This window comes from Pantherophis guttatus, chromosome 9 (assembly GCF_059756535.1).
Source record: "Pantherophis guttatus breed Tessera chromosome 9, ASM5975653v1, whole genome shotgun sequence".
Taxonomy (NCBI): Eukaryota; Metazoa; Chordata; class Lepidosauria; order Squamata; family Colubridae; genus Pantherophis; species Pantherophis guttatus.
Window position 1 is genome coordinate 2,137,760 of NC_142071.1, and position 24,429 is coordinate 2,162,188.

Below are 24,429 nucleotides of genomic sequence, written 5' to 3' on the forward strand. Positions count from 1 at the left end.
GGGGTGGAGTCTGGGCAACTGAATGGAGCTAGCACAGTGTTTTAATGGCCGGATGCTCTTCCTGTCGCCAACGCGGAGCTTTGTTCAGCAGATATATTCTCAGTGTTCCCAGAGAGAGAAATATCTGCCTCTACCTAGGATCTACAGGATGCTCCTAGCAAATAAAGCATTAGTCACACTCTTTTTTCAAATACAGGTAGTCCTCGATTTACGACCCACAACTGAGCCCGAAATTTCTGTTGTTAAGTGAATTTTGCTCCATTTTTACGGCTTTTCTTGCCACTTATTCAGTGAATCACTGAATAAGTGCTAAGTTAGTGACCCGGTTGTTAAGTGAGTCCGGCTTCCCCATTGACTTTGCTTGTCAGGTCACAAAAGGGGATCATATGACCCCCCGGGACACTTCAGCCGTCGTAAGTGTGAGTCAGTTGCCAGTATGGGAAGAAAGGAGGGGGGTTGGACTAGATGACCTACAAGGTCCCTTCCCACTCTTGTCATTCTGTTAATGAACCAGTTGCCATTAATCTGAATTTTGTCCGCTGTGAAAACTATGAAAAACGGTCACGAGTCACTTTTTTTCAGTGCCGTTGTAACTTCGAACGGTCACTAAACGAACCAGGGAAATTCGAGGACTTCCTGTAAGAGGATTCTCTTGACTTTTTTCTAGCTCTATGCACCCAGCGTCGTTCACGTCACCTGTTAACTCCGCCCACCCCATGACGCGCCTCTCTAAACACGCTCCTTGCGTGATGACGTCACGCACCCGCGGCGCCTGCGCAGTGCAGCCGCGGGGCGATTCAAACTGGCGGTGTCTCCAGAGCGAGAATTCATGGCCGACGAAGCCGGGGAGAGAATCGTCGCCTGAAAGCTACGAGCGGCCGCCGACTCGTTCTCCCGAACTCCGGTGAGCGGAGCGTTTTGCGGGCCAAAAACGGGAATGAAGAAATTAAAAACTCCTGCCTGAGGTAAAGTTCGGCAGCTTGCGACTTTCAGCGGGAAGATGGGAAACGCGCGCGCGCAAAAAAAAAAAGGGGGGGGGAGGGGCGGGAGAAACGTCGCCTAGGGAACTGCGCGCTGATTGGTTCTACGTGAGGAAGGGCGGGACTTTGAACTGTTTTCTGATTCGACGGTTCAATCGGATCGGCTGAGCGCGCAGACTAAAACCCGCCGTCTGATTGGCTTTCAAAAGAGCCAGGTTGAATGATTGAGGCGGCTGCGTGGGCGGGGAAGCAGCAGCGGGGTCCACGAATGGGAACTACGACTCCCAGAATGCTTAGCTACGGGATGACTTCCGCATATTGCAATTTTTTTTCAAGTTATTTATTTATTTATAAAAAAATATTTATTTTTAATGTTTTTTTATTCTTTAACAAACATATCAATGCGTGAACAGTGTGGCACCTGAGTGTCATTCATTCTAATACGAATTCAACTAGTAATCACAGTTATTACATTCAATCAACTTATAAATTTCTCTTAATAATACATGTTAAGTTACAGTCTTAACATTATCCAATTGTTCCTTTTTTTCTCGTTATTGCTTTTATTTTATTATATAAAAATGTGTACACTGATATCCCCCTTCTCTTATTTCTATCTCTGATTGTAACTTTTAATCATGTCACCCTTATATTAAAAAACATTTTCTTTCTATCCTACCTAACTTCTAGTCATGTTACCTACCCAACAAAAGAAAAGAAAGCGAGAGAAAAGGAATAGAATAGAATAGAATAGAATAGAATAGAATAGAATAGAATAGAATAGAATAGAATTCTTTAATGACTAAGTGTGATTTGACACAAGGAATAGCATAGCATAGCATAGCATAGCATAGCATAGAATAGATAGAATAGAATAGAATAGAATAGAATTCTTTATTGGCCAAGTGTGATTGGACACACAAGGAATAGAATAGGATAGGATAGGATAGAATAGGATAGAATAGAATGGAATAGAATAGAATAGAATAGAATAGAATAGAATAGAATAGAATAGAATAGAATAGAATAGAATAGAATTCTTTATTGGCCAAGTGTGATTGGACACACAAGGAATAGAATAGGATAGAATAGAATAGAATAGAATAGCATAGAATAGAATAGAATAGAATAGAATAGAATTCTTTATTGGTCAAGTGTGATTGGACACACAAGGAATAGAATAGGATAGGATAGGATAGAATAGAATGGAATAGAATAGAATAGAATAGAATAGAATAGAATAGAATAGAATAGAATAGAATAGAATAGAATTCTTTATTGGCCAAGTGTGATTGGACACACAAGGAATTTGTCTTTGGTGCATACGCTCTCAGTGTACATACAACAATAGTGATAGATCATTTATCATAGTCGTAAAAATACATTCATCATAAAACATTAGATACAACACTTGATCATCATCATCATCGTTTAACAACCCCCTGAATGGAGCGAACAGTGTGTTTTAATGGCCGGATGCCCTTCCTGTCACCAATGCAAAGTTTTGTTCAGCAGATATATTCTCAAGTGTGTCCAGAGAGAGAAATATTTGCCTCTACCTAGGATCGAACTCGCAGCCTCCTGATTGTGAGGCAAGAGCTCTACTTCAAGGCCACCGCACCACTCTAGATACAACACTTGGTGAAGGATACTAAATAAGCAATCAACATAAATCATACTAGGATGCTAATTAAACAATTTAAATTGTAAGGTTCAAGCTATTTGTTATAGTCATAACAAGATAAGGTAATAGGGAAGATGAGAGTAATGATGGTAAAATACTGCCTTTCTAGATAGTTTGTCAGTGTTGTGGGAATTAGTTGTTAGCAGAGTGATGGCATGGGGGAAAAACTCTGTCTAGTTGTGACGTGCAGTATACCGTCATTTTGAGGGGAGAAGTTGAAACAGTTTACGTCCATGAGTTTATACTCCATCCTCTTCTAAATTAAACAGTTATTTTGTAATGGCTATGCCATACCTTCAAGGTTTCCTTCATCATCTTACTGAACTCGGTTTTCTGGGAAGCCTGTAGAAAAGCGTCTGCGTCAGGGATGGTCCCTTGTCACATTCTAGGTGCCCCTGTCAGACTTGCCAGCACTTAAATCTCTCTAGTAGTTCATAAATTGCTCAGTGCTGTAAAACATTATATATAAGCGGTATATAAGTAAGTGCTATTGCTACTTAATGGATCTGCAGTTTAGTTGCTTTTAGCCTCTTTCTCCTAAATGCAACGATCCTTGGCTCCATTGGTTGAAAAAGGTATAATTTTATTTGCATAGCCAGAACTGGGAATCATGCACCAAAATCCCTAAATTCAACTTTTCCCTCCCTTAATTGCCTCCCAGCGCTGACCTCCCCATGACCAATCGGGTTCAAATGATGTTTTCAGAAGGGACATTTCAAATGTACAGTAAGCTGGTATGCAGCTGCCTTCTTCTCCCAGCTGGGTGGCTTTGAAGCAGCATCTCCGGGAGATACAGAAGTTACTTTCGCTTTCCCCCAAGCATTCCCCATCCACCCTCCCTAGAGTTTATGGCAGACTGTCATCTCATGGTAGCGAAGCACACAAGCATAAATTGGCATCTCACCACTGCTCCGTTCCAGCACCCTATCCAACATTGACAGAAGTGAGGATTGCTGAGCATTTTCCCCAGGGCCTACAAATTTCCAGTCTCTAATTGTAAATAGTCTGGGTTTCTGGTCTATCAGCCAGAACCTCTGTCTGATTATGCTTCTTTTTTTCCTAGTGATCATGAGCTTTTCAACACCACAGTCTACTGGCTCCAGAGGCAGTGCCTCTTCCGGCAGTGTGTTTATATCTCCTGGTACCAAGCGACAGCCGCTTAGTGGCTCTGGCACCCCAGTGCTGCAGAACTGCCCGCAGAACGACGATGAACGGGAGAGGAAACAGCGGAGACGCTCCAGAGTGTTCGATCTACAGTTTAGCACTGAGTCGCCTCTGTCCATACAGTCTCCCACTAGCAAGTAAGAGCAATTTTTACACACAGAAACACACACACCTCTCCCAAAAAAAGAGTGACTGTGTCATTGCACTGGAATATGCAGGGGAGGCTAGGATACACTTTGAAGGTTTTAAGGAGGTGGGGCTTTTAAGCATGATTAGTTTACAAAAATGGCCCAAGTTCAGTGGATGGATGGATGGATACATGATAGATAGATAGATAGATAGATAGATAGATAGATAGATAGATAGATAGATGGATGGATGGATGGATGGATGGATGGATGGATGGATGTAGATGGTACGTAGGTAAGTAGATAGATAGATAGATGGATAGATAGATAGATAGATAGATAGATAGATAGATAGATAGATAGATATGTAGATATGTAGATATGTAGATATGTAGATAGATATGTAGATAGATATGTAGATGGTGGAGATAGATGTAGATGATAGAGATAGGTGGATGGATAGACGGACGGATAGACAGAGCCTTATCCATGCCCTTATGTCTGCACTTGTCTTGTAGGCAAGCAGAAACATCGCTGCCAGCAATCCCACAATTGTCCAATGCTCAGATTGCAGATCATTACTCCACGTGCATCAAGCTGTCAACAGAAAATGTGAGTTAAACGTCTGCTTACTCCTTGCACCTTTTCAAACGAACTGTTCAGACTAACTACATTAGGACCACATGTTCCATGAAAGTTCACAAAATTGTTGACATTTCACTTGGCTGTGGGAATTGTGAGATTTTTTTTATTGATATATGTATGATACTCAGCTTTCATGCCCAAGGAAGGACCAGAACTCCCAGTCTCTTGGCTTCTGCTCCACCAACTTAATTTCTGCACCAAACTTTCTTAGGTTTCTTTTTTGTAAATCAAGAGATCAAAACAAGTTTTAAAACATTTTCTGCCTGAAAAGAATAGGGCATATCTAATGAAATCTTAAAACAAGGGCAGGCCTAACACAGACCTTTTCTTTTTTTTTTTTGAAGTGTGTGTGTGTTTTGTGTGTGTGTATGTGTGCAATTTATGTATGTGTGTACGTGTATGCCTACACACCTTCACAGCCCTTTTGGTTCGGCCCTCCATAACTCTTTCTGATGTGGCCCATTGGGAAAATTATTAGCCCTAGCAGGATTTTCAGAGACCCAGGACTACGGTCTCGAATATCCAGCTGAAGTCACTGCCCTCCCTCTCTTTAAGGCAGAGTTTGTGACAGATATTTGTTAGTATTGTTGTGGTTCCCTTATAGTCCTTAACTATTAGTGGCATTTAATATTAAGTGGTGCTACTCAATTTTAGGCAAGGAATCCAAAATCTTAAGACTGTAGGCTTGCTATTTCACAGAGATGAGATTGCTGAAATTTTTTTGAGTTTGGTGACACGCACAGTTGTAGTCATGGTTTAAACATACTGTTCACCCACCTTTTGTTGTTGTTTTAACTGTGTCTTTCTTTCCAGAAAATCACCACAAAGAATGTATTCGGCTTACACCTCATTGACTATATGACTGAAATACTCAAGCAGAAAGATTCCGAACTCACCAACTTCAAGGTCACGTTTCTTCCTAATTCAACTTCCTTAGATGTATATAGAATCTTAACAGCAAACGTTGGGTTATCTTTTGTATTGCGTGTTGTGCCCAACTGGTTTGAAAGACTGTGATGACTGGGCGATGAGCACAAAACTACCTTTTCCTTTTGGTTACCGTATTTTTCGGAGTATAAGACGCTCTGGAGTATAAGATGCACCTTAGTTTTGGGGGAGGAAAATAAGAAAAAAAAACATTCTGCCTACCAGCATCCATCGGTATTCATCTGGCTAGCGTCCTGTCAGTGTGTGAGACTGTTTGGAAACTAAAAGAGTATTTGCTATTGTGTGAGCAGTAAGGAAGGAGACAGCCAGGAGCCTGGGCGTGGCTTAGGTCAACTGTTCTAAAGCTGCATGCTGTGCTGATCTCTGAAACTGAAACTCCTCTCCTCTGCTTGTGTTTTGCTTGCTGTTGCAAACTCTGACAGTCCTTGCAGCAAATAGCAAATAGCCAGGTCAGCTTCAGCACATTATTGCAGCCTGATTCAGCACGAGCAGCTGATTGGCGGGTGGATCGGCCTCTCAGAATACCCCCAATCAGCTGTTCCAGGCTGCAGGGATTGCCATAGGCCATCACCTACGTGCCTCGCAGTTTTGGCTACATTTGTTGTATAAGACCCACCCAAATTTTCACCCTCTTTTGGGGGGGAGAATGTGTCTTATACGTCAAAAAATACAGTACATTCCTTTCAGAAGAACCTTCCCCTTCCGATACCTGGCCAGCATTATAGAGATTCTAGAGATTTATGGAATAAAGCTATCTGGAAGACTGTTAGAAATAGGAAATAAAGATTAGCCATCCCCACCTCCCACCCCACAAACAAACAGGTGGGGTCTGTCCACCTTCTATTTGCTCCTGAGACTCCTGGGGCTTACTCCATGTCCAAAGAAAGACTTGCAAAAGTAACTGTTGCTGAATTTTGAAAACAATGATTGATATTCCTGGCCCTTTTTCTAAATTAAACTGATCTTCCATGTTGGTTTTGAAAGCCCTAGTTTCAGGTGAACAGGTAGAGGAGAAAAGAAAAGGGAAAGAATAAAAGCTCAGTTGACTTATTACTCAAATACATTTAAGAGATAAACTCTATTCCCAGGTTGGCATCTATGACATTTCTTTACATTTGCGTTTACAGGTAGCAGCTGGTACCCTTGATGCCAGCGCAAAGATCTATGCAGTGAGAGTGGACGCTGTCCATGCAGATGTTTATCGCGTCCTTGGAGGGCTGGGCAGAGATGCTGCACCTGCAGAGACTGAGAATAACCAGGATACAGGTGGGCCTTTCGTTGCTATTAACTGAGCCTATAATTCGGAATAGTTTAGCTCTTAGAAACCTCTCCCCTGATTGTAGGATTTATTTATTTTTCATTTCCTTTGCTCATTTGAACATCAGAACAATAAACAAACATTGTCCTGTTCTGACCTAGGCTTCCTTAAAAAGCATGAAGCAGAGTCTTGGTCCCGGCAAAAACCCCTTTTATTTACACGACTGTGAATTCCTTTCATTCGCAGTCAGCAAGGCCTGGCAAACAGTCTTCCAGAGGAATATTGATCAACACAAACCTTATCTCGCTTGGAAAGCTGCCAGATAACTAGTTTCCAAACGCAGTGTAAGGCCAAACTTGGCACAGAGTCTCTTAGAGTCACGAACAGAACTTTCCACTCTTGAAACTACCAAACGAACGAATGAATTATTATCATTGTTAACAGGCATAATGTACAATTTTCAGGATAGTGTTGTATTATGGCACCCAAACCAGAATTTGAATAAGGAGATTTGCTTGAAAGTAATTGTTTTCTAAACAACCCGATCGTTGGGGTGTTGGATTTTCTAAATCGTATTTGACAATATTTTCAGCAAGCTTTTGTTAAAAATGCTGCAGAAAATTCCACTCCTGGATTTTCCTCTTTTTAGGTGGCGAAAAGGAAGACTTGGACCATTCTAAGAAGCGTCCGATTAAGAGGAAGCATCTGTACAAAACCATCGAGCAAAATTTGAATAACATCAATGTCTCCGAGACGGAGCGCAAATGCGAGGTGAGGCCTCTACAAAAGTGACTCTGTTTTTTAATGTTTTATTAAAATTTATTTTAATGAACTGCTTTTGGAGTAAAAATACATCTAAAGATGTTTTCTATTTAAGATACATTCGTAATTTAGTTTATTCAGCATGAAATGGAGCTTAGTTCTGTAGCAATGAGGCTGCATATTCTGCAATATTGAGACTGTCGGTGAGTCAACAGCGGGTCAGAGGAGGAGCCGCTGCGGGACAGAGATGACAGTTGCTCTTTAAAAATTACGATTTAAATCGAGTTGATTTAAATCGAGCCTTTTTTACTAGTGATTTAAATCATGATTTAAATTGACTCGCTTTAAATCCAATCCACCCTGCTCTTCATTCAGCCACGTCTCGTTTTTTTCCTGGTTTTATCTTCAGAGTGATCCCATGTTCCAAAAAACGGCCTCGTCCTTCGATGAATGCAGTACGGCTGGGGTGTTCCTTACCACGCTCCACACGCACAGCTACCTCAGTGAAGTCCTGTTCGATTCCACGGTCGTCCCTCTGCCGTCTTCTTCTGGGACTTCTGAGATACCAAGTTCTTCTCCTGTGAAAGTGACCAATTTAAAATGTAGGTGTGACAGATAGGCCCTAACCCTAACCTGGGGGTCTGCAACCTTAAACACTCAAAGAGCCTTTTGGACCCGTTTCCCACAGAAAAGAAAACACCGGGAGCCACAAAACATGGGTGGGTGTGGCCAACTCAATGTCAATCACTTCCACCAGTCATATGACCCCCCCAGCCACGCCTACCCAGCCTGTCATTAGGACAGAGAACTGGTTGTTAAAAAACACCAGGAACCACAAGACCCTTTTGACATCTCTCTCTCCCTCCCTCCCTCCCTCCCCTCTCTCTCTTTCCCCCTCTCTCTATATCTCTCTGTCTCTGCCCTGCCTGCTTCTCCATCCCCTGCCGTCGCCCTTCCCTTCTCAGGCCAGGCGAGGAGTGACTGGGAGGGGAGGACGAGGGGCGGGGCCAGCCAGTGGTGGGATCACCCGACAGGGAGCCACAGCAGAGGGCCCAAAGAGCCGCATGCGGCTCCAGAGCCACAGGTTGCTGACACCCGCCCTAACCCAAACTATTCTAATTACAATAATATGTATTTTGAATGTGTTACTATTGATACGGCGCAAGAAGGACAAAAATCACGTTCTGTCTTCCACCATTTCTGCTCTAACCCTTGACCTAAATGCAGTTCATAGAAATTATGATATTATGAAATTATGTTGTTCCCTCCCCTTTTCCCCTCCTCTTTCTGCCATTCCAAATTATTAATGTTCAAACTTTTATTTCAAGGTTAATAGGTAGCATTCTACATACAACCATCCATTTAGTGACAATTCGAAGAGGCAATGGCATTGAAAAAGAGGACTTACGAACGTTTTTCACGCTTACTACCCCATTGGCCACGTGATCAAAATTTGGACGCTTCGCAATTGGCGTGTATTTATGACGGTTGCAGTGTCCCGGGGATCATGTGATCACTTTTGGCAAACTTCTCACAGGCGAAGTCAATGGAGGAAGACTGGGGAGCTTGCTGTCATAGATTTTAATAGCTTTGAATCTCGGATTTTCTTACTGAACTGCCCTCTTTTTGTCACCCCATCTAGCCACCCTTCTACGTTGCGTTGAAAAGTCCGCCATCTGCCCTTCGTTGTCCGGCTTTCTGTTTACTCAGTGGAACAGCGAAACCCACAACGAGGTACGCAAATTTGATTGCTGCTTTGTGTCAAAAGAAGTTGTCGCGGAGATCTTATACGGGAGTTCAATATTCTTTTAATTTATATCCAGGAGATGCCACCATCTCTTGGGCTACCAGGTTTCTTACCAAATCTTCTTTCTAGAGGTTTTCTCAAGTTCTATTATGAAATGTTTAACTTAAGACAGCTTGAACCTTGGCGGTGAAGTTTTTTTGACTAACCTAAGTTCATTGGGCTTTTCTCAGCTCTATCATTACTTATCTAGATGTTGAGACTCTAGAAAGAATGCAGAGAAGAGCAACAAAGATGATTAAGAGGATGGAGGCTAAAACATATAAGGCATAGTTGCTGGAGTTGGGTAGGTCTAGTTTAATGAAAAGGAGGACTAGGGGTGACATGATAGTAATATTCCAGGATTTGAGGGGCTGCGACAAAGAAGTGGGGGGTCAAATTATTCTCCAAAGCACCGGAGGGCAGAGCAAGAAGTAATGGTTGGAAACTGATCAAAGAGAGAAGCAACCTGGAATTAAGGAGAAACTTCCTAGCAGTGAGGACAATTAACCAGTGGAACCACTAACCCTAACTCACACCCATAATTCTATGTGCCATGTGCGTGTGACACACACACACACACACACACACACACACACACCGCTCTGGCATACACCCGTTATTTTTGTCTCCTCAGCCTCCAGAGCCTTTCTAGGAGTCGGCGGAGGCCAAAAACTGCCTTCCCCACCCCCCCAGAGGCTGGAAACGGCCCGTTTGCCAATTTCTGGAAGTTGGCAAACAGGCCGTTTCCGGCCTCCGGGGGATGGGGAAGGCTGTTTTAGCCCTCCCCAGACTCCTAGAAAGGCTCTGGAGGCTGGGGAGACAAAAAAACGAGCCTTCCCCCCCCCACCCACCCCCGAGGCCCTCCAGGGGCAGGAAACAGCCTGTTTCCCTACTTCTGGTGAGCCCAGTGGGCCCATGCGCATGCTGAGCTCGCATGCCCACTGATACGGCTACGCATGCCACCTGTGGCACGCATGCCATAGGTTCGCCATCACGGGACTAGACAGTCACTTGTCTGAAATACTATAGGTTCCCCTGCTTGATCAGGGGACTGGACTAGAAGACCTTCAAGGTCCCTTCCAGCTCATTCATTCTATTCTATTCTTATTCTATAACTATTTAGAGCCTAGCGTTGCACAGTTAGCTAACTGTCCTTTTGAGAGGGGGAAAAAAAAAGACTTCCCCTTAAAATGTTGCTTTGTGTTCAGTCAGTCTCTGCTCTACTGGAAAAATTCAAGAAAAGTGAGCAGGCCTTTGATATCAACGCAGAGACGGGTAACGAGTCTTTTGAAGACAGAATGGAAGATGATTTTGACGCCGATGTTCTGGACAAGACGATGGCAAGAGATCTTGGTGAATCCTCCGAAAAGCTGGAAGGATGCCGAATAGCACCGGAACGTTCAAGGTATATGTCCTTCTTGGAATATTTGGGGATAGGTGTGGTGCTCTTGAGAAGTTTTTAATGAGAATTTCATTGTTGCCTTCACTGAAAAATGATCAGGAACAGCGTTCGTAGAAACACGCATGTTATTCAGGTGGTCTTGGACTTATGACCATAATTGAGCCCAACATTTCTGTTGCTAAGCAAGACATTTGTTAAGTGAGTCTTGCCCCATTTTTAGGTTTAAGTTTAGGTTTGATTTGATTTATATACCGCCCTACTCCCGAAGGACTCAGGGTGGTGAACAGCCACAAGATAAAACACATCAATACAAAATGTAAAAGCAAAATAAAACCGAGTTAAACAATTTGGCCCAAGACAGATTTAAAACACCTCAATAATTAAGAACAGATTAAAATTAAAATTTTAAAAGGGAAAAAGGGAAAATTAGGCCAGGCCAACCTGATGGAATAAAAAGGTCTTGAGTACTAACATTACAAACAACATATACAATATTTCACCCTGTGCTATACATAAGAAAGGAAGATTTGGTTCTTCGGATATATCCTCATGATCGCCAAAATTCACGTTCTCGGGGTACAGGTACCGAAGCATCCAATTTTCCCAGCGCATAGTCCACGAATGGTTTCCAAATTTTCCAGAAAATATCTTCTTTATAGTCACCATTTCTAATTTTAATATCACATGTCATTTTATCGTTTAAAGCTAATTTCCACATTTCACAATACCATTCTTCTATTCTAAAATTCACATCTAATTTCCAATATCTGGCTATTATAATTCTACCCATTATAATCATAATTCTAATCAATTCTTTCTCATATTTTGTTGGTTCTATTTCCTTAATTATCAACAGTAATATAGTTTCTGGTCTCAATATTATTGCTTTCCCCATCATTTCAAATATCATTTCCTCCAATTGTTGCCAAAACTTTTTAAGGTGCGCAGATCTGGGATCCTCCGTATCTCTGGGGGGAGCTCATTCCAGATAGTAGATGCCCCCACAGAGAAGGCTCTCCCCCTGGGGGCCGCCAGTCGACATTGTTTGGCCGACGGCACCCGGAGGAGCCCCTCTCTATGGGAGCGTACTGGCCATTTTTACGACCTTTCTTGCCACGGTTGTTAAATGAATCACCACAATCGTTAAGTTAATATCCTGTTTCCCCCAAAATAAGACATTATCCCCTGATAATAAGCCCGATCGGGCTTTTGAGCACATGGCAATAAGGCCAAGCGCTTATTTCAGGGTTCAAAAAAATATAAGACAGGGTCTTATTTTCGGGGAAACACGGTAACAGGTGGCCTCCCCATTGACTTTGCTTGACAGAAAGTCGCAAAATAGGATCAGGTGACTCTGGGACATTGCAACTGTTTAAATACATGCCAGTTGCCAAGCATTTGAATTTTGATCATGTGACTGCGGGGATGCTGCAATGGTCGTAAGTGTGAAAGACAGTCATAAGTCACCTTTTCAGTGGCGTTGGAACTTCGCTAAACAAACCTCTGTAAATCCAGGACTTACCTGCACAGCAAACCTTGAAGAAGCAACGGTCAACTCTTTTAAAACTAGCGTTAAATCTCTTTCCTACAGAGAAAACCAGGTTTCCGTGAGAGAAGGGGATATTGGGTCCATGTGTCTACAGCTGTCTATGAACCCCAGCGAGTATTCTTACTTCAGCCCCCGAATTATGTCCATGTGGGCAGGCCCAGAACACTGGCGCTTTAAACCACGCCATAAAGGTACGGTGGGCAGAGGTTGGGCAGGGATTGCCAAGAGTTCAGCTGACAAAGTTAATTGCGGCATCTCATAAATTGATGAAGAGTCACAATCTTTTACCTGTTACTGTTTCCTTTCCTCTGGTTTGACTGTTTTCTTCTTCTCCTGCTTCATCAGGGCTGTTTATTGAGTGTGCGTGGGTTCACACGTGCATATTCCCCTTTTCCGAATAATGCTCTCTGCTCTGGATGCTGCTGTCCAAAGTTTACAAAAACACAAAAGTCTGTAGAGCAGAGGCCTCCTCCTTCTGTTTCTTCTCCTTCTCCGCCTCCTCCTTCCTATTTCTCCTCCTCCTGTTTCTTCTCCTTCTCTGCCTCCTCCTCCTCGTTTCTTCTCCTCCTTCTCCTCCTCCTCCTGTTTCTTCTCCTTCTCCGCTTCCTACTTCCCATTTCTTCTCTTCCTCCTTCTCCTCCTTCTCTGCCTCCTCCTTCCCATTTCTTTGCCTTCTTCTCCATCTCCTTCTCCTCATCCTTCTGTTTCTTCTCCTTCTCTGCCTCCTCCTCCCCGTTTCTTCTCCTCCTTCTCCTTCTCCTCCTCCTGTTTCTTCTCCTTCTCCGCTTCCTACTTCCCATTTCTTCTCCTCCTTCTCCTTCTCTGCCTCCTCCTTCTCATTTCTTTGCCTTTTCCGTCTCCTTCTCATCCTTCTGTTTCTTCTCCTTCTCCTCCTTCTTCTCCTTCTCCTCCTCCTTCTGTTTCTTCTCCTTCTGGGAGTTGAAGTCCACAAGTCTTAAAGCTGCCAAGTTTGAATTAATTGATCACATTTAATTGATCACATTTCTATGCCTCCCAACTCCCAAGGGACTCCCAAGGGACTCTGGGCAGCTTGAAGACCTCTGCTCTAGAGATTTTCAGTCCTCCAGGTCATGGTTCTCCCAAAGGTTCTTTTTTCAGGAGGCAACTGGACTTCCTTGTTTTTTCCTTTTGAAGACATTTCGCTTGTCATCCGAGAAGCTCTTATCCTGTCAGAGCTGAAGAAGCTTCTTGGATGAGAAGCGAAATGTCTTCAAAAAACCAACAACAACAAGAAAGTCCAGTTGCCTCCCGAAAAAGCACCTATGGGACCTTTTACAAAAAGCATATTCTGTAATATACATTGATCGTATAATATACGTTGATTTCTTACTCTGTAATAGAAATGGCATCACGGTATGTCTCATTTTTGTTTAATCGCACATAGATGAACATAGAACGGTTGCATTTCCAATATTTATTGCAATACTTCCGCCGTAATTGTTTATTTTCTCACATCAAACCAGGATTGGTAGCTCAGAGTAGAGTGATACCTAATGTTTAATTATTTTGAAAGTGCCATTTTGTGCTGCCTGTTTAAAGACACTTAGAGTTCCCTTTTATAAAACAATATTGTTCACACCTACATGTACAACACTAAAAAAAAACTTAAAAACCCGGAAGATTTACAGTAATATTCTATGGCAGAGCAAGCCGCTTCCTTCCATCGTGTCTTCTGCCATCTGCACAGGTGATGCCAACGCTGAGAGAGTCAGTAAAAGGAAAACAATTAAGAAAGTCTTTGAGATCAATTTTGACGAGGAGATTGACTTTGAACTTCACTTCCGCAAAACCCGGGTAGGTTTTTCTTTTTTCCCTGAAGGCAGGACGAGAAGCAATGGGCGGGAAAACAATTAAAGAGGAATCCAACTCAGAACTAGGGAGAGATTTTCAGCATTTCCAACGGAGATGAGCACCGCCCCACTATACTCAGCAATGGACTAGCAGAGTAAACTCTGTAGGGACTCTTTTACTGTTACCAGAGGTGGGCTGCTGCCGGTTCAGACCGGTTCGGGTGGACCGGTAGTTCTGACCACCGACTGGGCCCGCCCCGCCCCCCCGACGCTATCCCATGCTATATATCTCACTCTCTGGCTTGCTCCCCCGCCTATGCAGCCCAGCTGATTTCCGTGCCTCGCCCTCTCTACTCACCACGGCTGCCCTAGAAGGTGTGCTGGAAGCTGCACGCATGAAATAGCCGTGTGTTAGAAGCGGCTCCCATTTTCGGTTCTGGCACTGGGCAAACCGGTTATTAAAGTATGCGAAGCCCACATTACCAAATCTAAATCAGTGCAAAGTGGGATTCAAGATAAAACTTGCCCAGCATTCCTAGTAGAGGATGTTTCTGACGGTTCTGGTTTTCTAGAGTAGAGTAGAGTAGAGTAGAGTAGAGTAGAGTAGAGTAGAATAGAATAGAATAGAATAGAATAGAATAGAATAGAATAGAATAGAATAGAATAGAATTTTTTATTGGCCAAGTGTGATTGGACACACAAGGAATTTGTCTTGGTGCATACACTCTCAGTGTACATAAAAGAATAGAATAGAATAGAATAGAATAGAATAGAATAGAATAGAATAGAATAGAATAGAATAGAATAGAATTCTTTATTGGACAAGTGTGATTGGACACAAGGAATTTGTCTTGGTGCATACGCTCTCAGTGTACATAAAAGAAAAGATACGTTCATCAAGAATCATAAGGTACAACGCTTAATGATAGTCATAGGGAACAAATAAGCAATCAGGAAACAATATCAATATAAATCGTAAGGATCCAAGCAACAAAGTTACAGTCATACAGTCATAAGTGGGAGGAGATGGGTGATAGGAACGATGAGAAGATTAATAGTAGTGCAGACTAGTAAATAGAGGGAATTATTTGTTTAGCAGAGTAATGGCATTCAGGAAAAAACTGTCCTTGTGTCTAGTTGTTCTGGTGTGCAGTGCTCTATAGCATCGTTTTGAGGGTAGGAGTTGAAACAGTTGATGTCCAGGATGTGAGGGGTCTGTAAATATTTTCTGAGCCCTCTTTTTGACTAGTGCAGTTATACAGGTCCTCAATGGAAGGCAGGTTGGTAGCCATTGTTTTTTCTGCAGTCCTAATGATCCTCCGAAGTCCGTGTCTGTCTTGTTGGGTTGCAGAACCAAACCAGACAGTTATAGAGGTGCAGATGACAGACTCCATAATTCCTCTGTAGAACTGGATCAGCAGCTCCTTGGGCAGCTTGGGCTTTCTGAGTTGGCGCAGAAAGAACATTCTTTGTTCTTTCTAAAACAGGCAGCTACGGTTCTGTCCAAGTCCACCCTCCAAAGCCAAAGCAAGAAAAGCAACACCCTCCCAACAGACTTCCATTATGATCCAGACAACCTCACGCGGCTGTTCCTCAAGCCGCAAATCAGGGTAAGGTTTGAAGCTTCTTCAATGTAAGGATCTCGGCAGCGATGCCGACAGCCTGCTGCTCTGGCCAGAAGATTGGCCGAGAGGTTTTCTACCTGAGCCAGTGCGTCAGTTCTTTCCATTAGTAGCAGCTTGTCGTGATTCTCTCAAGTTGTTTTCTTTCTGCAGCTCTCGAACCTGCTGCCTCAGGGCCGCTCACCCAGTCACCACGACGACGACGACGAAGTCGGAGAATATGATTACAACAATCCCAATGATACCTCCAATTTCTGTCCCGCGGTGCAGGTGAGTTCTGATAATCAGGAGCTTGCTCTGTGTTTGACTGCCATCCTTTCTTATCTGAAATTAGGGGGGGCTGGAAGCTATAAAAATTGGTTGCTGGTAGCTGCAGGTTTTGTCGGGAAGAAATGTTGAGTTCCTGAAGTGTTGAGTGCCAACGTTTGAACTTTCCAAGAGTCCTTGCATTCTTTCTGGCTTTCTGGACTAATTACTTGGATCCTTTGCTTCCTGAACTCCTTGATTTGCCCTGCTGGATTTATTACTGTGCAGCCATGGTGTACGCAGTGCTGGGCTGGACTACTTGCAGCCAGAGGCTGCTTGAGGTGTGTGTGTGGGGGTTTGACATCACTTTGCTCTGGGACTTGCCAGAAACGTGGGAGCGTTTGGGGAAATTTGGAGCAATAAAAAGGCAGTTCGAACTGCCAGCTGTTTGCGTTATCTCTGTGCCGTGCCCCAAGTCATCACCGGAAGCCAGATTCATTTTGCAACCATTTTACTAACTTAACTTCGGTGATTCACTTAACGCTATGTCGAGAAAGGTCGCAAAAGGAGGCAAAACAAACTTAACAACTCTCTTGCTTAGCAAGAGAAATTTTCATAAGTCACAAGTCAAGGACTACCTGCATTATTATTATTTTTTTTAAAAAAAATAATATTGAGAAAGACACACTGTGGACACACTTAAGATTTGACCGTACTCCTGTTCATTTTCCCCCCACTCTTCTTTCTGTTCAGGAGGGCGACAGCGATGATGACAACGAGCCTGTGAAGTTCATAGGTCAGGGAGGGATGTTTGAAATGACAGCCTATCCTACGGGTGGAGATGACCACGATGGAGAACTTGATGATGGAAAGGTCAAAGGATTCAACATCTCCACTTACGGTGAAGCCAACATGGTAGCTGAGCCTCAAAAGGCAAGTATGAGTTCAGAGGGCACAGTCTCAAAACAGGGTCTCTCCAAATTCCCAATTAGTATCTGAAAAGTGCCCGGTTGGAAAGAAGATGATATACAAAACGACTTGATGATGGGTGGGAAGATCTACCTATGACTTACCCATCGTGCAGGTAAGGGTTAAGCTGCAAAGTGGTTAGAATGCAGGATTACAGGCAAACTCTGCCCGCAGCCTGGAATTCAATCCTGATGGGGCTCAAGGTTGACTCGGTTTTCTGTCCTTCCGAGGTCAGTAAAATGAGGACCCAGATTGTTGGCGGCGAGAGTCTGACTCTGTAAACTGCTTAGAGAGGGCCGGAAAAGCACTGTGAAGCGGTATATAAGTTTAAGTGCTAGTCCTTTATCAATATGGAGGTTCCTATTAGCTTTATAATTTTTGCAGAGGTCAACCATCCCAAAGGTGCTTTTTCAGGACTTTTTTGTTGTTTTCTCCTGAAGATGTTTCGCTTCTCCTCCAAGAAGCTTCTTCAGCTTTGACTGGATGATGTTCTGATCTGGGCTCCCTTAAAAAGCAAGAAGCAGGAAATGGTCCCGGCAAAACCTCTTTTTTTTTTTTACACGACTGAATCACTTTCATTCACAGTCAGCAAGGCCTGTCCAAACAGTTTTTCAAAGGAATATTTATCAACACAAACCTTATCTCACTTGGCAAGCTGCCACGTAACTTATTTGCAAAGGCAAAATAAGGCCAAACTTGGCACAGAGTCTCTTAAGAGTCACGAACAGAACTTTCCACTCTTGGAACTACCGAACAAACGAATGAATTGTTTCCTGCAAAAGCCCCCCTCCCCATTCGCTCCTCTTTTGTTTCCTATGGGAGGGGCCAGTCACCTCCAAGGTCCAAAGTCAACTCTGCTTTCTGAATTGTTCTTGTCTTCTGGCAGCTCTGTGCATGCACACACTGGGAACGGGCTCCAGCTGTTCCTTTGCCTCGCTGCTGTCTATCTCCTTCTCTGCCTCCGACACAGAGCCCTCGTCCGAGTTTTCCCCAGCCCCCAGGACTGGCCCATGTTCCTCCCCAACCTCCTCAGTGTCCGACTCTGCCGCCAGTTCCGCTGGCCACCAGTGGGCCACAACAGATGGTGGGGAATGAAAGGATTTATATTCCTTGCAGACAGCTGGTCATTTGCATCCTTTTAGATGCAACAGTTAACAGAACTTGACTTGACTTTTATTTGATTTCTATACCGCCCTACTCCCGAAGGACTCAGGGCGGTGAACAGCCAACAATAAAATACATACATAACAAAATTTAAAAAGCAGAGATAAAATCGAATTAAATAGTTTGGCCCAGACAGATTTAAAACCCCAACCAATTTAAAATTGAACGTAGATAAACCTCCCAAGTGCTTCAAGGACCCTCTAAAAGGATGCAAATGACCAGTTGTCTGCAAAGAATATAAATCCTTCCATTCCCCCCCCCCCCAATTCTGTCAGAGCTGAAGAAGCTTCTTGGATGAGAAGCGAAAGGTCTTCAAAGAAAAAACAGAAAGTCCAGTGGCCTCCTGAAAAAGCACCTTTGGGACAACCATGAGATGGATGACTGAGAATCTCTACAGAGGACAATCATGTATCTCTATTTGTGTTGTAATTTAGTGAAATTAATTTAGAGCCTTGGTAGTACAGTGGTCTAAAGCACCCTGTTATTAAGACCAGCTGCCTGCAATTACTGCAGGTTCGAATCTCGCCAGGCTCAAGGTTGACTCAGCCTTCCATCCTTTCTAAGGTAGGTGAAATGAGGACCCAGTTTGTGGGGGCAATAAGCTGACTTTGTATAAATATATACAAAAGGATGAAGGCTATTGCTTAACGCATTGTAAGCCACCCTGAGTCTCCGGAGAAGGGCGGCATATAAATCAAATTTAAAAAAATAAAATAAAATATATGGTTTATATTTCCCTCTCTTCATAACTGGACAGGACGCCTTCTGAAGTTCCATGCTTTTCTCATCTCTGCCAGGCTGAGAAGCGCTTGCTTTTTGTGAGAGGAAACTAGCTCGAAACTTAGTTCTAGATCTGTTTTCTCATTCTGTGTGCTTATTCCTCTGGAAAGCAGATTTATTTATTTTAAGTAAGGCCCTCCAGTATTGAATAGCAGTACTTTGAAAGGCAGGGTAGCAGGTTTGTCTTTGGCTTATTATTATGACTCTTCTAACTCTCCCTAATTTTGGATTCCAGGTGAACAAAATTGACATTCAATATGCAAAAACAGCCAAAAAGATGGACATGAAGAGGCTGAAGCAGAGCATGTGGCGCCTCTTGACAGACGTCCCCAAAAATCAGACCGAGGAAGAGGTACACATCAGGAAATCTGGTTTTGTTGTCGTTCTTTGTTTTCTCCTTTGGTATCATAGTCGACTTTCTCTGAACTTCTTAAGGCAAAAACCGCACACTTTTAATCAACGCTTTGCAAAAAAAGAAGCAAAATTTTCTTTTCTTGGAAAAGGGCATCCTGACAACAATGTTGCTCCTCCACGTTTCCGTAGACAGTATTAAAAGATTGGTGATTATCACACCTGAAATACTGCAAGTAATTTTGGTCACCATGCTACAAAAAAGATGTTGAGAGTTTGGAAAAAGTTCAGAGAAGAGCAACTAAGATTATCAAAGGCTTGGAGACTAAAACACAGAAAGAACAGCTGCAGGATTTGGGTTTGGCCAGTCTAAAGAAAAGAAGGACTGGGGGGACATCATAGCAATATTCCAGTATTTGAGGGGCTGCCACAAAAAAAAGGGGGTCAAATTATTCTCCAAAGCACCAGAGGGCAGGACAAGAAACAGTGGTTGGAAACTAACCAAGGAGAGAAGCAACCTGGAATTAAGGAGAAATTTCCTAACAGTGAGGACAATTAACCAGTGGAACAGCTTGCCACCAGAAGTTGTGGCTGCTCCATCACTGGAAGCTTTTAAGAAGAGTCTGTTAAGTGAATCTGGCTTCCCAATTGACTTTGCTGGTCAGAAGTTCCCAAGAGGTGATCCCATGACCCCTGGACACTTCAACCGTCATAAATATGAGTCAGTAGCCAAGCGTCTGAATTTTGATGACATGACCATGGAGGTCCTGGTGGTGTGAAAAACAGTCACAAGTCACTTTTTTCAGTGCCGTTGCAATCTTGAACAGTCAACGAACTGTTGTAAGTCAAGAACTATCTGTACTGAGGAACGGAGTTGGAAGGGACCTTGTAGGTCATCTAGTCCAACCCCCCCCAACCGAAGCAGGAGACCCTACGCCATTTCTGACAGATGGAAGTCCAGTCTCTTCTTGAAAGCCTCCAGTGATGAAGCTCCCACAACTTTTGAAGGCAACTGCTGTTCTATGGGTTGATTGTTCCCACTGTCAGAAAATTCCTCCTTATTTCCAGATTGAATCTCTCCTTGTTCAGTTTCCATCCATTCTTCCTTGTCTGGCCTTAGGGTGCTTTGGAGAATAGCTTGACCCCCTTCCTCCTCTCTGTGGCAGCCCCTCAAATATTTGAAGACTGCTATCATGTCTCCCCTGGTCCTTCTCTTCACTAGACTAGCCATTGGCGTGATCAGAAGACAGAAGTCCTTCCTAGAAAGTTTATGATCTGACTGCTTTTATTTCAACATTCCTTCCGTAGAGTGAAGGCACCGAGAAAAAGATCAACTCTTCAGCCATCTCGAGCCCGAAGGTCTTCAGTAGCATCACCAAGGATCTACTTCAGAGGTATTTCCCAGGTGGAATGGGACAGCTCACCATGGGACAACTTGCTGCGGGACAATTTTACAATTCTATTTTAATTATTTAAAATAAATAAATTAGTTTAAATTTTGCCATTCACTTTTCCTTCCCTGTCGCTCCTTTTGCATCCTTTCTTCAATGTGATTCTATTCCACTATTGCTTTGATATTAGTGTAACAGTGAGTTGTCCCGTGGCGAGTCGGCCATGGCGAATTTTCCTAAACCAGTGATGGCTAGCCTTTTTGCCATCGCGTGCCAGGAAGGGGAGGGGTTTTGCGCACGCGCGTGCCCACACCCATAATACTACGCGCCCCACCCTGCGCATGCACGCGCAATTCCCCCCCCTCCCGCTCCTGGCATGCAGTGGCCCGGTAGGCCCATTTTTCTTTCTCACCTGGCTCCAGATCCTCTCTATGCATCTGGGGAGGGTGAAAACAGCCTTCCCCACTCCCTCGGAGGCCCTCCGGAGGCCTGAAACGGCCCATTTCCCAACTCCCAGTGGGACAGGAAGTGACTTTTTTGCTGTCCCCAGCCTCCAGAGCCTCTCTAGGAGACTCTTGGCTTCCAGGTTGGTGCAGGAGGCTTTCCAGGCCCCAAATGGGGCAAATTGGGGAGCCTCGCGCTGACCCCCCTGCACCTCGTTTTGGCTTCCAGGTTGGTGCAGAAGGCCTTCCAGGCCCAAAACGGGGTTTGTGGGGAGAGTGCGTGCATGCGCACAAACCCTCCAAATGCAATGCAAGCACCCCCCCCCTGCATGCGTCCCCACCACGTACGCATTCATGTGTCCCCTGTATGTGCCCCCACCACCACACATGTGCTGCAGAGACCCGAAGACCAACTGAACAGTGGGAGTTGGAGCTGGGGTAATGTCTGGCGTTCCCGCAGAGAGGGCTCTGCATGGCACACGTGCCATAGGTTCACCATCACGGCCATAGGACACGCCACAGGGAGCCAGAGTAGCACAAAGAAACATTTACACGATGCGGACGGTTTGACCATTTCTCTGCATCTGCTCCCAGGTTGGGGAATAATTTGTATTTGATCAGCAAGCCTTGTAGAGAAAGGATACGTCTGACCATGAAAGGAGGGCTCTTTATCAACTGGCTTCTTCAATTTATGCCCTACCTCAAGGCAGCTGATAACCAGAAAGCAAAGCAGAGATAGTCAGTGGCGAGATGCTGCGGGTTTAACAGCTGGTTCAGTGAGAGAGCGGGCATGCGCGCTTAAGGCGCTGGCGCACAGCGCTAAAAATGGAGCATTTAGAAGCTCAGCTGCTTACCTTCCAAGTCAGCAACGGTAAGTAGAACAGCGGGGGGGGGGGATCAGCTGTGCCATGCAATTAAGATGAGCTACAAAGCAGGACAGGATAGAGTTGGCGCTACCGGTTCGCCCGAACTGGACTGAACCAGCTGAATACCATCTCTAGAGGTAGTCCTTGAAGTACGACCACAATCGACCCCAAAATTCCTGCTGCTTAAGTGAGACAGATGTTAACTGAGTTTCAAGACTTGACTTGCGCGCAGCGGTTAAGTGAACCACTGCAGTTGTTCAGCTAGCAATGTGGTTGTTAAGCGAATCTGTCTTCCCCCATTGACATTGCTTGTCAGAAGGTCGTAAAAGGGAATCACAACTTGTTCTGTCTTGCAGCCTTCCTTCCGTGATGGCGAAAAACCTGTCGGTCCCATTGGCGTTTGCCTGCCTCTTGCATCTGGCTAATGAAAAGGTGAGTACGATGCGCCATTTAAACACAGGTAGTCCTCAACTTACGGCTGCTATCGAGCCCAACGTTTCTGTTGCTGAGTGAAAGATCCGTTACAATTTTACAGCCTCTCTTGCCACAGCCGTTAAGTGGAGCACTGCCGTTGTCAAGATAGTAACCCCGTTGTTAAGTGAATCTGGCTTCCCCATTGATTTGGCTTGTCACATGGTGGCCAAAGGGGATCATGTGCCCCCCCTCCGCCCGGGAACACTGCAACCATCATAAATATGAACCAGTTGCCAAACGACTGAATTGTGACCATGAGGATGCTGCAATGGACATAAATGTCAACTCGCAAAGCATCCCTGGCCTACTCTCGAGTTGCCATAGGCAAGGGGGATGGGAAACCGACAAAGCAGTCCAGCAGCCAAAGACAGGAGCACATTCCAGACATATCTTTCTCAAGGCTGTCTCCCAGGGTTACCCACAGCAGCCGGAGGGGAGTGATCTCTACAGCCTGCGAAATTGCTTTGCTGGCGAATGTGATTGACGACAATGAGTGTGAAAAATGGTTTATAAGCCCCCCTTTTTTCAGTACCGTCTTAACCACGAACTGTTGTAAGTCGAGAACTACCTGTAGTAAGACAGTCATGTGGGAAGAACAGCATCTTTTCAACCTAAATCTCTAACCAGTGGGTGAAACCTTTTCTTTCGCGCCTTCGCCAATGCTGAGAAAAAACCAAAAACTTGGATTTGAGTGGGGGCAGCTTTAAAGTTTGACGTTTGATTCTTTCCCCTCCCCTTTGTCCCCCAGAACCTGAAACTACAAGGGGTGCAAGATTTATCTGAAGTCTTAGTGCTACAAGAAGATTAACCTGTGCTACCCGACACTCTTCAGCCTCCGAAGAGGGAAATTTATCTTGCCTTTTTGAGACTTTTCCCCAGCGCATCAAAGCGAAGGGCAAGGAGCCTCTGCCTAATTCTGTCGGTTCTCCCTGGGATCAAACAGCGTATGATTTGCATTAAGATTTCGGCAGTCAAATCTGCTTGTCTTTTAAAAGGAAACCTGGGAGGTTTTTTTTTAACTCCTCCTGAATTTGGCCCCATTCCCCACGATGGGTGATATCCCCCCCCCCTCCAAACGCAGAGGGAACATTTTAACACGCGTGTGCATTTTTTTAAAAAAAACCCGGTTTTTAGTTTCCCCCACGCTGGAAACGTTCCCGTCTTTCTTTCTAAATCAGTGTCTTTCAACCTTGGCGCGCTGGACGATGTGGGGACTTCAACTCCCAGAATTCCCCAGCCAGCTCTGGGGAAGAGCTCTGCCAAGCTCTGCTGGCTGGGGAATTCTGGGTGTTGAAGTCCCCACATCGTCCAGCGCGCCAAGGTCGAGAAACACCGTTCTAAACAATTCCTCTCTCCTGTCGTTTTTATCATTGTCTTTGAAGTCATTTTATATATTTGTACGGATTTTTTTATTTTTTTATTTTTTAAAAAGGAATAAACCCAAACCTCTTCTCCGCCTGCGGCTTTAGTTTGCTTTGAACCTCCGGCGGAGCGGCGTCTGCGACTCCAATGGATGTCTTGTTTGGGTTACGGTTGCGTTTCGCGCTGCGGTTTCGCGTGGGCGGCGGACGTCATGGAGAAACCGTTCGGCTGCCATGCTAGGAAAAAAAAGCCCCAAATTTAAATTTGAAGCCTATCCAGATAAAGCGTCCCTCGCAGAGATGGTTACCTTGATTTCATCAAGCAATGAGGAAGTTGCGCCAGGCGGGGTGACTTCACTCAAAACCAGAGCTCGCTTTGGTTTCTCAAGAATTCTCTCTCCCATTCCCCCGCAATGGGACTCCCGTTGCACAACTGCATTATCTAATCGCGTTCTTGGGCACAAATCGGTTACCTAACTGCTAGGTTGATGAAAGATGCGGTCTCCTCCTTTCTGTTAAAACTGGCCAGGCTGTCAGAAGTCGAGCCTGAGCTTTCCTTTCTGGTTTGCAATTTACGGAAGAGCCCCTTCCACCGGGACAGGGGTGTTACACGCGATTTCATTGAGGGCCGCATCAGAGTTGTGT

General features: G+C 44.4%; 1 protein-coding gene across 2 annotated transcripts; it reads left to right on the forward strand.

Annotated features, from left to right (window-relative positions):
* Positions 1-748: 748 nt before the first annotated feature.
* NCAPH (non-SMC condensin I complex subunit H) lies at positions 749-23,878 on the forward strand. Of its 2 annotated transcripts, none has more exons than XM_034430768.3 (18): positions 749-965; positions 3,728-3,965; positions 4,475-4,568; positions 5,415-5,507; positions 6,677-6,815; positions 7,457-7,578; positions 7,979-8,171; positions 9,212-9,303; positions 10,564-10,760; positions 12,349-12,497; positions 14,015-14,121; positions 15,605-15,727; positions 15,893-16,009; positions 16,739-16,918; positions 19,134-19,250; positions 20,558-20,643; positions 22,306-22,381; positions 23,172-23,878. In XM_034430768.3, the coding sequence occupies exons 2-18, from the start codon at positions 3,733-3,735 to the stop codon at positions 23,229-23,231; spliced, it is 2,178 nt and encodes a 725-aa protein (XP_034286659.2). In that variant the 5' UTR covers positions 749-965; positions 3,728-3,732; the 3' UTR covers positions 23,232-23,878. The 2 variants fall into 2 exon arrangements, with proteins under 2 accessions (XP_034286659.2, XP_034286660.2); XM_034430769.3 differs by having other exon boundaries at positions 774-904.
* The last annotated feature ends 551 nt before the right edge of the window (positions 23,879-24,429 follow it).

Excerpts from the sequence above, each read along its gene's own strand:
- NCAPH (XM_034430768.3), top strand. The coding sequence starts at position 3,733 with ATGAGCTTTTCAACACCACAGTCTACTGGCTCCAGAGGCAGTGCCTCT. Across the intron at positions 4,569-5,414 it reads TCAAGCTGTCAACAGAAAAT|AAAATCACCACAAAGAATGT; the intron begins GTGAGTTAAACG and ends CTTTCTTTCCAG. Across the intron at positions 19,251-20,557 it reads AAAATCAGACCGAGGAAGAG|AGTGAAGGCACCGAGAAAAA; the intron begins GTACACATCAGG and ends TTCCTTCCGTAG.